General features: G+C 44.1%; 2 protein-coding genes across 2 annotated transcripts in view; both read left to right on the top strand.

The window, feature by feature from the left end:
• The window catches only part of LOC148225134 (uncharacterized), an 82,820-nt gene extending 79,961 nt beyond the window's left edge, over positions 1 to 2,859 (top strand). Inside the window, exon 4 of the mRNA XM_088162935.1 lies at positions 2,230 to 2,859. Within this exon, the coding sequence (XP_088019061.1) occupies positions 2,230 to 2,263 (34 nt within the window). The 3' untranslated portion in view covers positions 2,264 to 2,859. The remainder of the gene's footprint in view (positions 1 to 2,229) is intronic.
• A 5,507-nt stretch (positions 2,860 to 8,366) lies between these two features.
• The window catches only part of RAPGEF5 (Rap guanine nucleotide exchange factor 5), a 156,538-nt gene continuing 149,725 nt past the window's right edge, over positions 8,367 to 15,179 (top strand). The window contains exon 1 of the mRNA XM_014893578.2: positions 8,367 to 8,755. Coding sequence (XP_014749064.2) covers positions 8,567 to 8,755 — 189 coding nt within the window. The 5' untranslated portion in view covers positions 8,367 to 8,566. The remainder of the gene's footprint in view (positions 8,756 to 15,179) is intronic.

Here is a 15,179-nt window from a genome sequence, read left to right as displayed (position 1 = left end):
CTCATATATAAGGTTGCAGCAATGATGTATGTCCTAATTATTATCCTATAAGTTTGACTGTTAACTGTGATGTGAGGTGCTGGACTGGCTTCCAAACTCTATTCTTCAAAAACTGTGCTGTAAATGAATGAAAATTCTGGAAGAAAAGGGAAAAAATGCTATTGTCTAACCACAACAGTCCAGGCAGGCTGCCATAACAGCATTTTTTAAGCTCTAATTCAATAATTAGATCCAGCTACAAACGTATTCGTTTAGCCAAGTCCTCTAGTTGGCAAAATGTCTCAAATTTCCTTTGATAAATGTTGTTGTTTGCTTACCAATTGCTTGTCTGTAAATTACTGTGTTCAATAGCAACTTATTAATTGGATTGATTTGGTTTGGTATTTTGCTAGAAACAGCTTATCTTCATATGAATGCATAATTTTATTTCATTACAGTTACAGATATAACACTTACTATGGTAGTGTATCTAATTTTCAGAAAATACTGTAAATGTATTGCAGGCCAAGTACAAAAAAGGCATTTTTCCAGGGTTTCAGTGAGAGGGAACAGTTTTTTCCTGTGGGAAAGAAAGATCCATGTACAATACCATGTGCTTACTATGACTCTCTTCCAGCAGGTTTTACGTAGCTGCTGATGCAGCTTGTTGGGAGACTGTAAGAGTCTTGTTTTACAGTTCTGGCTGCTCTAGGTAATCTAAAGACATTTCAGGCAGATAAATGCATGCAGACCCCAGAGCCAGTACTGCTTGCAGGCAGAAGCACACCTCTGTAGCCGAGGTTCCAGTAAAACCCACCTCTCCACAAGCCGACATCCAAAATCTTCCGTGGGTGGTCTCAACTGGATATATGTTGATGTCTTAGGACAAACTGGTTTACTATCCTAATTTCTTAAACTCTCTGACTCCTGTTGTCTTTCAGAAGTCTCCAGAGGTGTTTGTAAACACTTAGAGGAGACTGAAGGGGGGCGGAATTATGATGGGCAGGACAAAGACAAATTCTCCTTTTCTTCAGGTGTGCTGGATATCTCAGCACAGGGAGAGCTGTTTTGGCCAGCCACCTCTCCTTCCCTAACCATGCCCTTGCTGTCTGCTACTTCCTTGAATGTCAAGATTGCTTTGATCATGTTTTCTCACATGATGCTGTTTCCCACATGTTTGAACAGATGTCCCACAGGACAACTGAATAGTCAGGGATCCCAGGAGTACTGCTGGAGTGAGATTTGAGGGTTCATCAAGCCATAGCTCTGGACACAGAGTTGAAAATGCGCTTGTGTGGATCCATTCAAATCCATTTTCTATTCCCTAGGCACATGGTCACTGCCTTCCTGCACTGGCAGAAGTGGAAGGCAGTATCTCCCCTGCACTTTTGCTTATGCCAGCAGACCTGCTGGAATGAGCCTTCCCTCCTTTACCACCACCCAAATGGAAAGGACAAAGCCACCTGGATTTTTCCACAGCCTCATTACCTCTGCTAGTGCTGGTATGGCAGTACTTCACTACCTTTAATGTTATTCTTAACAGCACCTAAATAAAGAGAAACCTATCTGAAACTAAGCAAACCTACACCATCCCTTGTACAGTGCAGACTGTCTTCTGAACCCCCAATCAAACATGATTTTCTTTTCCAGTCATCTGTCTCCCTGTTTCTGTTCAACAGCTGCAGTCCTCTTATTCAGCAGGAAAGATCAGGCATAGTTAAAATAAAACAAACCTCAGAACAAATACAAACAAATCAAATTAAAGAAAATGTTTTAGAGCATTTCAATACTCACATGACGTTGTGAGATGGTTTCATGTCTAAAACGGTAATATTATTTCTGGCAATCTATCTCATTCTATTCTTTTGTTGATTTTTCCAACCTCTCAGGGACTTGGAATGAAAATATTTTACTGATGTTACTATCCATGGGAAAAGCTTGTCTACGTAGATCCAGGTTTGTGCTGAAAACTTGAAATATTTGGCATGTGGTTTTGTATTTTTCCTTCATCAAAGAGATTATATGGGGCTAAGGTCTGTTCATATGGAGGCAGCAAGAGACACTGACACTGTAAAACAAAAGGCGACCTTTCATATCTGTGTACACATATATGCAAATATCTCTTTTTGCAAATGATAATATAATCATATAAGAAAGTAATTACATTACAGTAGCTCCCTATATGAAAGCTGAATAGACACTCTAGGGATATATAAGCTATAGAAACATCTCTCTCTCTCATTTTTGCAGTGTCTCTCTGAGCCGTGGGATCAATGAAACCTGATTTTGTATGGATTTGTGTCTTGAGGTTGAGACCCTATCTGGACTTTGAGGTCTCAGATGAAGTGCTGCACTTTTTACCTCAGTGAAGCATTAACCACAGTTCTTTACTGGCTGCCTAGTTTCAGAATACTTTTGAGGACTTAATAGTTTTTGGATTTCAATGACTCTCAAATGTGCTTGATGAGCTTAAGCATTTGAAGACTCACAGAGAGCTCAGATGCTCAGAGGCAGCACAGTATTTTAAACACAGTTTCTACAAAATGAAGCTAAAGCATCCTCACTCACGTATGGAGAAGACGCATAAAATACGAATTAAAACAGAAAACATGAATTTAAACATAAACAGAGAATTTAACAGCTAAGGAAGAAGAGATACGTTTGCAGACTCATCATTAATCACACAGGGGAACTCTCCCATTGCCTGTGAGAATTTAGCACCTAATTGCAATTTGTCTCTTAAAATTTCCTACACAACCTCTTCTGTAAATGTATGTAAAGCTCATCACATCTCACGTTAAAAACAAATAAACAAGCATGTATATATATCTATGTGTCTGGGGGGTAAAGTAACTTGAATTTCAGATGTAGCTGTCAGAAAAACTCCCCAATTCCATGGATTCATTTCTGTGTTTTCTGTTTAAATTTTTAATTAAAAGATATTGATTTGTCATTTTGAGATGTCTATGTTTAGTTAAAAACCAACCAACCAAACTGAACAAACTCCATTGAGGATCTTATTGGCTTTGGAGTTTAATTTTGGCCTGTAAGAGAAAGAGCAATAGCTCGATGACAGCACTGTTTTGACAGAAAAGGCCAGATAGATGAGCTTTAAGAGTTTTAATTTCCCTGAGGGGTCATAAGGTCCCCTGCTACCAAGTATGTTAAAAAGACAAATCAAACTGAAGAGTTGAGTCAGGTTCATTAGCTCTGGCAAATCACAGTTACCACAGTAAATGCATTCTTCCTTGGGTTTGTTTGAAAGGAAAAATTTACTACGCACCAAACAATGTAAATACAATGCTGTATTCACATTAGTTTTGCCCTTGTCATCATGGCTCAGTGATTCTTTAAAAAGGCTAGATTGCTAAAGGAAATGCAAAGAGATCCACTTAAGATTTCAAACAGCCTCCTGCACACCTGTCCTCTCACAATTTGGGTTCAAGCCGCAGCAGCAACAAACCCGGTGGCTCAGGATGCTCCTGAGCTCTCTTATCTTTGAGTGCTGAAGAGTCAGTGGCAGGGATCATGTCCCAATTCCATGGATGATTCACAGGCAGGACACAGGCTGAGCAGCCATTTGAAGATGCTCTGAGAGTTCTGAAGGCTGGAAGAGGTGCTGGGGGCAGAGGGGCAGGCGGCTCTTAGTGAGATACAGGGAGAAAGGGTCAGATGCCGAACTTTAAGAGGTTCACAGGCTGTCAAGTGAAAACTGGGGGTTGAATTAAGAGAGGCAGCTTCAGATCTTGCAGCTATGAGTCACACAAATCATAAAAGTACTTGAAATATTTCACCTACTCATACATCTCCTTTATCTTTAACCTCTTCCCTCTTTTTTGTAGTTATTCTCCTGTTCTGCTTTCTTTCAAGTCACACCCTGCACTGTTTTCTTCCTTCCTCGTCCCCTGTTCCCATTTTGGTATCTTTCTGCTGCTGAGCATTCATTACATTTTGCAGATCTTTCAGTTTTTGGAAATACTACAAGCAGTACTTCTGAGGATATTTTGTCTATATGATGACACAGTACTAAATTATTCTTTAAAAAAATACTTGAGAAACTAAATTTTTTTTTAAAGTATGCACTACCCACATACATGCCCTCAATTTGATAATGAATTTGTGCTACTTATATCCATAGTAAATTGGTGATATTCAATATTTAGAATGCAACTGAGGTCCTACTCTTTGATCAGGTGGAAGGGAAATAAAAACTCAGAAGTATCAAACAAATTATTCAGCCAGAAAGCAGATCCCTAGCAGCTCTGAGGTGTAGAGAGGTTGGTTTTGTTCTGAAGCTGAGTGAATCAATGAAGAACTGCCAAAGCAGAAAAAGGTGAGAGGTGCCCAAACTTCTGCAGTGTAATCTCCAGCTCACAGCACAGTGGCTGAATGGTCACCTGCTGCATTTGTGCTGTGGGTGAAGTGATGAGGGGCACACACGCTTCCCTTCTTGGGACTGGGAAATGTGTCCCAAGACTGCTGTGAGGCACTGAAGTGGTAGAATGGAGCAAAGCCTCCCCCAGCCCTTCCCTTTACAGGGTCATGCACATGTTGTCCTTAAAGCCAGAAACAAAAATATGCCAAGCCAGGCTTTTCCATGTCAGGAGCCTGAGAGCTGGCAGGGTCTTGGAGCATGACCGGGGCAGTCTGCAAATCACGGGCATTGGGCCTGGAGTAACATTTGGCAAACTAAAATTTGTAGGATACAATTGTCAGGAGAGCATCTCACAGAAAGGGACCTCCTTTGATGTTCATCTGGATGTTGTACGGGAGGTGGGTAGTACACAGCTCACCTCCTCCTGAGTGGGAAAAGAGGTGTTAAGAAGAAAAACCTGCTTGCCTGCTTTTTGAAGAGATGGGGAAAAGAAAACTCAGTTTCTGAAAGGGTAAGAAAGTATCCACCCCCGTCCCCACTCCAGTGGGACTGCCTGGGGAAGGGGAAGTAGTGTTTGGCTGGTTGCGTACCAGGCGGTGTTGCTTTGGAAAAAAAACTTGCTTTCTTTTAAACGCTTCCTGCCAGGTCAGGGAGAGCAAATATTCAAAAAGGACTGCTGCCTGTCAATGGCATATGGCTCCTGCACACAAGTACTCTGCAATTCTATTTCTGCACTGCTTATCTTCATGCAGAGAAAACTAAAGTGGCATCTATCAACTATTCCAACAGAGTCAAGACTACTTTAAGACCACAAGAAGAGTTTATTTGTCAGGAAATGTCTGCTACCAGGTAATTCTTTCTTTTTGCAATGGTCTACTTAAAAACTGATGTGAAACGCATACAGGCATGAAAGAGCTTGCATTGTTTTTACTGCATTTCTTTTGATTGTGCTACACCATGAAAGAAAAACAAACACATTCAAAAAGCAGACACTCCCAGGCTCCACATCTGCAAAGTGCAGTAGAGTTGTTTAGGTCTCCAGACTCCATCCTGTATCTATTTAAACATAGATGTTTCTATATTTATATGAAGACTCTTGCAAGAAAGGGAACAAAGCCTAGTCCACACTCCACTCTGGAAGGTATATTCAAGCTTAGATTTTTTTGCTAAAAAGCACCAGATAGAGTGTGTCCTTAGTTTTGCTTTATATTGGACCAAATTAAAAGTGTTTAATCTGGAGAACTGGAAATCTCCAATGTCTGCACATGGTCAGTGGATGTGATACTCCTTTAGTGTTATTGCTGGTGTCAATGAGGGACAGGAAATCCAGTCACCTGGAGGCCAAACATGTTGAGAATAGGGACCACAGTCTCTCAGAGCCCTGCTGTGCCTTCAGTGACAGTTCACTGAAAGCAAGATGCTCTGAACATATTTTAGCTGCAACACACTGTTCTGGATTTTAAAAATGACACTGTTTTGGCAAATACCTGCTGACCAGATCTTGTTTTGCTCTCTGATCCCCATTCCTTTCCTCTGCAGAAAAAACCCACACTCATTCATCATGCTAAACTTTCAGTGACTTAGCAGAAAAAGCAAAACAAAATTTAATTTTATACAGTTCCTACCACAAACCTCCCAAAACCTACAATGATCCAAACAAGAACTAGAGAGGCCTATCTACTCTGTACTCAATTTTCTTGACAACTGATATTCCATATTATGCTGTCTGGCAGCTGATAATTTTTAAACACACTGCAGGGCATATTTATTTCTCTTTTGACACTGTTTACATGTTATACGTATCTTGCTTAGTTAAAAACCCAAAAATTTTGATCACTGGCATAATTTTACCCTATCTTAACATAATCAAATTACTTCTGGTTATACTCCAGTCTGTCATATTAAGTCCCACTTTATTGAGCTGTCTTACCATGGATTGTATTATAGCAGTGCCTAAAGACTCAGACAAAGAACATGGTCCTTTTGTGAATCCCATAGACTAAGGATCCATTATTCTTTTGGGTGTAGATACACTTCTCTTCATAATTACATCTTGAGCTGTGACAAAGTGGCTGCCAGGCAACACAGCTGTCAAAACTACATTGTAGGGCAGCTGGAAAGCACAAATCAAGTATAATAATAGAAATGTTTGGGACATGACAGTATTTGGGATTGTCATAATCACCCTTGTCCTCGCAAAAGTCTTGGTGCTGATGTTGTCAATTGGGACTCCCAGATCTCTCTGGCATTTTGAGGTCTGCAGTCTTTTGTCTGAAGGATGTCAATATCCTGTCTCTTTTCTATCTTTTGTGTCAGCAATAGGCATCATGCAATGGGCCATGTCACTCTGCTAAAATAGGTGAATAATTTTTTACACTTGACCTTTCAGATGTGGCTAATGTAATGGGCAATAGTAGCAGAAAGGAGGAGGTGCCAGAATGTGGCTGGAGCAAACCCTGTCACTTTCAAGAGTACCCAGGTTGGCCTGATTCGTGCTGCTCATCAAATCATGCACACAGGATGTAGTTAAGTTGATCTAACTGCTACTGAATGTAGTTCTGCTTTACCTCACTTCCAGGTTTCTGCCTTCCTTCACCCTGCAGCTGTGTGGTCACAAGGTGGATCAATTCAGCTGTTTTGCCAATGGAAAATCCATTATTTTTGAGGTGTTACTTTTCCACCAGATCAGCTGAATGGAGTCTGATGGTTACCAGATCCCAGGGAAGGGTGGCAAAGGGAGTGACTCTTCCATGGGTTGCAGGTGGGATCACTGTTTCACAGCAGCCTGCAGTCAGGCCAGTGCTGCTGAAAGACCAGATTGCTGCTGCATTCAGGTGACAGATAATCCAGTGTCACACTGATGCTGGAAGAGGCCTTTTCTGTCTCGGCACCCTGGCACATTTGCCATCTTTATGGGTGACTCTGTGATCCCAGAGGAGCTGGTTTAGGGCACACATCAATGATGAAAAAAACTTGTTCCCTTTTTACTTTTTTCCCCCAAGATTAGTGTCATGGTTAAGCCAGTTCCCTGTGGGGCTGGAGGAGTACTAAGGTCAGTCCTAAAACCAGTGGGACCTCTTGCTTGGGACAAGGCAACAGCTCTCTCTAACATGGCTATGAAATTGGCTTTACTAGAATGCCATTTACTCAGACATTTAGGCCCGGGTAAACTCATCCTGGATGAGCAGGTCAGCCTCATTTGTAGCTTTGAGGCAGAAGATATATGTAAGGGAGACCCACATTACCATCAGATCTAAATAAGAGAGAATAGAATCTGGCAGAGAGGAAGCAATTTCTGTAGCATGAGTTAGAAAAGGCAGGGAGACTAAAGAAAGAGGCTGAATAAAGTCCCCATAACTCATGGATCTGAATTCTAGACAAGTCTTTTACAAATAGTAAGGGAATTGGTTTCTGTCATTGGGAGTTCTCTTGCAAGGATTACCGAATGACTGGAAGCAAGTCATTCACTTGGGATGAACTGCTTGGTTTCTCTAGTATCAGTGCTGGCTGGCATTGGAGGATGAAACACCTTTTTGAATTCAAAAACCACCGGGAAGGGAACAGAGAAGGTCTTCACCTCTTGCAGCCATAAATAATCATTGGACCAGAGGGTAACTCGGGCAAGTGGGAACGCGAGGAGGCCTCCAGCCCAGGCAGGCTCAGTGCTTGGGGGTCGCACCGGGCTGCTTGGCACTTCCTCCAGCCTAGTTTTGACAGCTTCCAGGAGGAAGCCGAGGCCACCCAGTTCCTGGAGGAGCCCGAACCTCTCTCGCCTGGGCTCGGACCCGCCGTGTCTGAGCGTGCTGGCCACTCTCCCACGTGTTCTCGCCGTGGGTGCGGGTTTGTGCGGGGCGCCAGGGCCGGTGGGCACAGCCCGGGCGGCGGTCCCTGAGCGCAAAGGAGTTAACAGGACTTTCTGCCTTTTCCCGCCCGCGCCTCCTCCACCCTGCTCATTACCTGCACTTTATCACCGCCGGAGCCGCGGGGCGGGAGCGGTGCAGGGCCGGCGGGGCTTCCTGCGGCCGCGCCGTGCGGGGGAAGGTGCGCGAGTGCTGCGTGCGAGGGAGCGCCTGCCCGCCCGCCCGCCGTGTGCCTGCCTGCCTGCCTGCCTGCCTGCCTGCCGTGTGCCTGCCTGTGGGTGGGAGCGCGGCTGGGGCTGGGGCCAGGGGAAGGCGAGCGGGTCTGCGCGCCGCAGCCCGGCAGGGATGCGGCATGGCCGTGGGCTCCGTGAAGATGCCGTCGCCGTGTGAGAGCGCGGAGCTGGCCCGAAGCTGGAGCCCCGGCGGCGGAGCCCAGGAGCCGCCGCCGCCGGTGCAGCTGCGGCAGAAGCTGCGGGAGCTGCCGGCGCTGCTGCGGAGCGGACTGACGCTGCGGAGGAAAAGCGCGGCCGCCGCCGGCCGGGTGAGTGAGAGAGTGAGTGAGGAGAGAGCGAGGGAGCCGCGGGCGGCCCGGGGCAGCGCCCCCGCCCTGCCCTGCCCTGCCCTGCCCGGCCCTGCCCGCCGGGCCGCGGTGCCCGGGGCAGGCGGGGCGGCGCCCGCAGCGCCCCCGGCCGGGCCGCGGTGCCGGGAGGCCGCGGGGACGGGCGGAGGTAGGGGTGGAATGAATGACGGAGGGAGAGAGGATGCCCGGGCGGCACCTCGGCGCCCACCGGGAGAGGTGCCCGCGGGGGGCCTCGGGCTCCGGCCGCCGCTGTCAGCTCTGGTATAACATGAGATACCAGGGTGAGAAAGCGTCCCTGTCCCATCCCCGGGTTCCTCGAGTGGCTCTTCCCCTCTGTCCTTTTCCCCTCGGGCGGGCTGATGCCTGCTCTCCGCGGTACAGCACCCCCGTGCTCCGACACCGGTGCACACGCGTGCTCCAGCAGCGAACTGCAGCGTGTCCTGGAGCGTGTGAGGACGGGATGGAGTGAAGTTGGGATGCGCACATCTGGCCCTCAACCTCTCGTGTTTCCTGACAGTGAGGACGTGGGGTCAGATGGGCATCACCGAGATTCCCAGCCAAATTTCACTCAGTTTCACCCATTTTTCAAAAGGCTAGTGGTGTGCCTTCGCAGGGCAGTCAGTGCTCCGGCTGAAGTACAGCCACTGCCGTGGCTGGGAACTGCAGTGGCAAACAGCTGCTCACGGCTCTGAACTCTGCCAGTCGTGACTGGAGCCATATCGAGGGGTGGCATTGCCGTCAGATCAATGGCAGTCAATCAGACATTACTTGCAGGCCAACACTGGATTGTAACCCACCTCCTGAGCAGTCGAAGTGACGTGGTGGGTTAATTCACGTGGGGTTGGGTTTGTCTGCGTTGGGAGTCAGGTGAACTGCTGTTTTGTTTCAGTGCACTGATAAACAACTGTGCAGGGAGTTGAGGGAAGTCAGCATGGTGTGTGTTTGTACCCTCATCAACTTTGCAGTACTTTGCCCGTGTAAATAAAAGATTTCTCTGCATGGGGAAGTTGTTGTGAAATATACCAGGGTGTGAATCTCAGACCAAACTTCCTAGGTGAATGGTTTGTTATAAGAGGATATATATAGGCAAGGAAGATAATTAGGATTAAGGTAGGATATAAATTCACAGTAGAATAGCTATTTTTGAGTAATGTGGATTCGGATTCTAGTCGTACATTAATTTCTTTCCCCAAGCACATTCAACACACACAAAAAAGACTAATCTGTATGGAGATGCCTAATGATTTTTATTGTTCTGGTGAATTAGTAATGCACCTGATTACAAACCGAGTTGTCCATATGAACCCAGAGCTAAGGGTTAAACAGTTAAACAGCTAATCTTGCTTTGCCCTAGGAGGATGTTTGCGACAGATATCTTTCTTCCAATGAAGAAAGTCCTTTTCTGAATTGAGTGTGGTTTGTTCCTCCTTAAAAGCGTACTACCAAAGAAATGGAGTAAGCGTGCAGTGAGGAGGAGAGAGGCAGCAGATCTGGTGCTGGTAACAGCTTTAGTTCGCAGGCAGGTCTGAAACACTGTTTTAACCAAACGAATTCATGACACTTCAGGGAGACACCATGCAGAGCTGCCTCACGTTTACTCTCGTGGTTATTCCTCACCACTACTGAAAGCATTTGACAAGTGAGCGCTACAACAGTTATTCTGTAAATATTTGCTCTGGGTGAGTTAACACCCTGGTGAGAAGCCTGGGTAGCTCCTGGGTCATGCAGCTCTTCACTTGTGCCTGATGAACACGTGATGCTCTCTTGCTTCACAGAGTTCCAGCTGAGACTCTCTCTGCCTTTGCTGATGTTCTGTGTTATGGACCAGCAAACGCAGTGTGACAAATTTAGTGGTGGTGTCACCTATGGCTTCACCTTCCGGTACACTGTGGGTCATTTTGTAAAGTTTTTTCTTCAACCATCTGTCTTGGTAGGAAGATTGGAGGGAGGATGGTGAGTCTGTAAGGCAGTCTGGAATCAACCCAGCAGATCTTCTGCTAGGAAGAAATTCTTTACTGTGAGGGTGGTGAGGCACTGCAACAGATTGCCCAGAAAAGCTGTGGATGCCCCATCCCTAGAAATGTTCAAGGGGACGTTGGATGGGGCTTTGAGCAACCTGGTCTAGCAGAAGGTGTCCCTGCCCGTGGCAGGGGGTTGGAACTGTATTGTCTTTAATGTCCCTTCCAACCCAAAGCATTCTATGATTCTATGACCTTGGATCAGTGGGAGATGCTGTATAGCTACAGCAGGACCTTTGGACCACTTGTCTTGGTTCCATGTGGAGAATGGGAATGCTGTGCACTGCTCTCTCTGGGTTTGTTGGGACTATCCTGCAGATGGAATTACTCAGCAGCATAAGTGCCTAGTGGGATGTTCCAAGGAGCAGGTCATAGAGAGTCCAGCAGGGTTGTTAATTCACTTGTTCTCTTTGGAGACAAAGTGGGCACCTGAAGTGCATGGAATGTCTCCCTACATGTGTGATCACCCAGGGAGCAGTTTGTTTTTGTTAGCAGTACTCTGTGTTGATTCCTGACTGTTCTGTGCATGTGCCTTTTCCCCCCAGAAATGGACTTTTAGGGGCATGACACTTTTCACATACTTCTATTTCATATGAAGAGTAACTTAAACCCTGAAAATGCCAGTATTTGGGAGAGGAAAGGGATAAGTTAGAACAAAAAAAAATTTTATATATGGCATTTTTTATACTTTCTCTTTTAAACATGACCCTAAAATTTTACAAGTCTTAAAATAAGGTTGGAGAAAGAGTAACACAAACATATGAAACAAAGATTCCCTTTTTTTCCACCTCAACAAAATATTTCAAGTTAATCCAAAGCTAATTTTCAGAGGGTTTTGTTTGCTTATGAAAAATACTAAGTCTGTTCTTCCTCTCCAGTGACTTTTTCTTTGTGCCTTTTTGCTTGTTTAAACACCAAGCTGAGAGTCTTATTTGTCCAGCTGGTTTCATCAGGAGTGTTGTTCACTTAGGTGAGTTGTTTTCAAGTAAATGCTGACCAGCTGAAATCCTGGCTTGTTTAATTTCCTAGAAAAATATTATGACCCCTGACCAGGGGTTCTGCTTCTGATGCTGACTTGCTCAGGGACTGCCTGCAGTGCAGTTCGCTTCCACATCTATAAAGCACAGATAATCTACATGTGTGCATGCCTGGGGACTATGGATAATAAAGTATAATGGAAGTGTTAAGGATATTATAATTGTTTTAAGGATGTACTTCACTTCATGCTGTTCAAATACTGCCTGGGCTTCAGGAGAAAGGAAAGCATTGTGTAGTAGAGGACAGTATACATTAAAAGAATTGATTACATTTTGAAAATCAGTATGGGGTGAAATAATTTTTTTTCAATCTGTTTGGACATCTCAGTCCTTGGCCCTTCACACTAGATTATCTGAAAATTGTGACTAGAAATTGGGATAATTGAAAATACAGTGTAACAAAATTATATTTCTCTCATCAGTTCAGTGTCACCTAAAACTGGAGAGCGAATTTTTTGCTTTCTGTGTTGGGATACATCTGGTACTAATACATGTAAAGTACTTGGAGATGGAAAAGCACCTTTTAGAAATAGCTACAGTAACCCCCTGCTTGGATGTTTCTGTTCTGTGAACAGTAAACGTGAATATACTCCACTGCTTCAGTCATTTAGATAAAACAAATGTCCAGTTCCTTGTCTAGGGGAGCCCAATGTTTCTTTTAAAGCTTTTGATCTTCGAACTGTACATTGACCTTGTCCTTGATGGTGTTTTTTCTTAAACTCATTCTTAGGGCAGGTGCAGCACAGTTATCCAAGATGGCATGGATTATTAGATTGCATTTGCACAGTGAGCTGCGAGGTGTAGGTTTTACTCATCATCCTCTGCTGGGTAAAATAGCACAAAATGACTCAACCTTTTGCTGTTGTAGGTGAAGGTGTGTCAGAGCTTGTGCAGAGCCAGAGAAGGTAGTGGGTCATCGTGCCCTGTGGAACTGTTCCCCTCTGCCATGTCCTTTCTCCAGATCTCTGGAAATACCCTTCTGTTTCCCAGTTTGCCTCCTAGAGTTGTGTGTTGAGTGTAGGTGCAGTAGGCACGAGTACTTTGCTTATGAGCTGTCTTTGCTGCTCTTCCTGCTGCCTGCTAAAGATGTCTTCTCTTCCCTTTTCTCTTGTGACTAGTGATGAATTACAGTTCTGTGCCTCTGGAAGCACCAGCCCTGCGGGCCACTCCATCATGCCAAAACTCCTTTTCACTACACTCAGTTTCATTCTTTATGGAGCTAATACTGCTTCTGAGAAAGCAAGGAAGGGCTCAGAAGGAGGAGGAGGAGTTGTTCTTGCACGCACACAGGAACACACCTTTTTAATCACCTCTTCTGCTTTCTAGGTTCATACTTGCACACAGAAAAATACTGTTATACATGAGCATCAATGTTGCTCTTTGTCACAGTAGTGGATCTACTGTGGAAAACCTTTTGGATGTCATGGTGTCAAACTCCATTACTCTGATATTGTGAAAGATCCTGCTGGTCTGTAGAAGCCTTCATTGTGGGATGTACATTTTGGCTTGATCAAAGTTGAAGAGCTACCATGACTATTTTATCTTCTGAGACCTTGTAGTTACTTCTGTGAGGTTCCTAGAGGTCTTTGGCCAGGCAGGTGTTCTCAGGCTGTCTTCACCTTAGCTTTGTTTTGAGCAGCTACTTTGCTATATGTTTGTTAGGATGTAAACTGACTGTAGGGTTACAGGTTGAAAATAAAGTGTAGGAGCTGGGTACAGCTGCTAAAAGTCTACATGGGTTCAGGGTGAGTCTGGAGAAGTTCATGGAAGAGAAATGTATTAAGGACACATAATCCTCATCAGGCACAGAAGGTTCCTGGGCTGAAAATAGCTAGAGGGTTGGAGTGCATTGGGGATATCTATCATATATTCTGGCACTAGCAGTTGTCATGCTGTTAGAGACAACTCCTCTTTAGCAGAGGAAAAAAAATCAAACTATATACAATCTGTTTTAATTAAATGAAGTATCAGATACTTTCATCCTACATTCTGCTAAACTTTTCCTCGTCTCCTGTTAGGAGCATTCAATTGCTTATGTCATTCAAGTAGCTATTCTCTAATCAATTCATTTGGCAGCTGGGGAGACTATAGTGTTGTTGATGGGGTTTTGCCAGGACATTAGAAGTTGGCTACTGGAAACACTCAGAATTTATAGTCCTTACATCATGATGGTGGTTGATATTTAGGTTTCGATTGAGCTGAGCATATAGATCTGCTTCATACTCAAATAATCCTCTCACAAATGACTGACATTTGTCACAGTCCATATCCTTGCTGGCAGCTTCTCATCTTCATGGTGCCTGAGTGACCTTGTATTTCATGCTGCTGAATTACATTGTTTTCCTAATATTACACTTCTTGAAGGCTCCTAATCTTCCAGTACACCATTCTATTTACATAGGTTTTGAAAATACCTCCAATTTCGTGCTATCAATACATTTCTTTAGCACCTTTATGCTCTTTTTACAAGTGTTGCTAATATGAAGAGAAGAAAAAAAATCGTAATAATTTCTCTGGTACTTATGTTTATATATACTATAGAGACTTTAATTCTGACATTTCTTCTGCATTAAAAAGATGCAGTGATGTTTTGTGTAGATGCTGTACTGGCTGAAATCAGCACTCAGAAGCGCTGGATTGACTCAGTGGGTTGGAAGTTTTATTGTCAGAAGTATTATTGAAGTCGAATGATTGATACTGGTGACATTTTGCTTTCAAGTCTGTCACAGAGGTTCTACTCAGTAACTTAATACCCCCATCACTTTAGCAGCTATTATGTGACTAAAAATAGTTGTGATAAGTAGTCTTGAATTTTTCCTATTGTAATCAGGATTATTACGTATTCCTGCTAAATGTATTCGATTAAGATAATTATCTTTCACATATCACGTATAGTATCCTTAAACTTGTCAGCTCTGTGATTGGTGACACATGAAATATTGAGCAGCAAATAAAATAGTTTTAGTAATAGTGACCATGGTAGCTGCTGGGGAATTTCAGTGTCTCATGTGTTTATTTGCATAATAATTTGTTTCATAGTCAGTCTTCAGTGAATTACTAAATTGAGAATACTTCTTAATTAGCCCATGTGTTATGACATCTGAGAAATTATGCCTGGATTTGATTAACTACAGTTGAATGAAATGGAAAGTAAGCCCACACTTGTGCCATAGGAAGTAACCTAGTAAGTTTTCCAGAACACAAAGCTATTTTTCTCCCTGAGGTTGGGGATTAGCCTGATTGATAGGATGATGTCCACTGCCTGTGGTCTTACACTGGGGCTGGGAGTGAGGCTGCCAATTCCTGGACTGACATGTCAGCTGCTTTCTA

This window comes from Sturnus vulgaris, chromosome 1 (genome assembly GCF_052056855.1).
Source record: "Sturnus vulgaris isolate bStuVul1 chromosome 1, bStuVul1.hap1, whole genome shotgun sequence".
Taxonomy (NCBI): domain Eukaryota; kingdom Metazoa; phylum Chordata; class Aves; order Passeriformes; family Sturnidae; genus Sturnus; species Sturnus vulgaris.
This window is presented reverse-complemented; position numbering and strand designations above follow the sequence as displayed.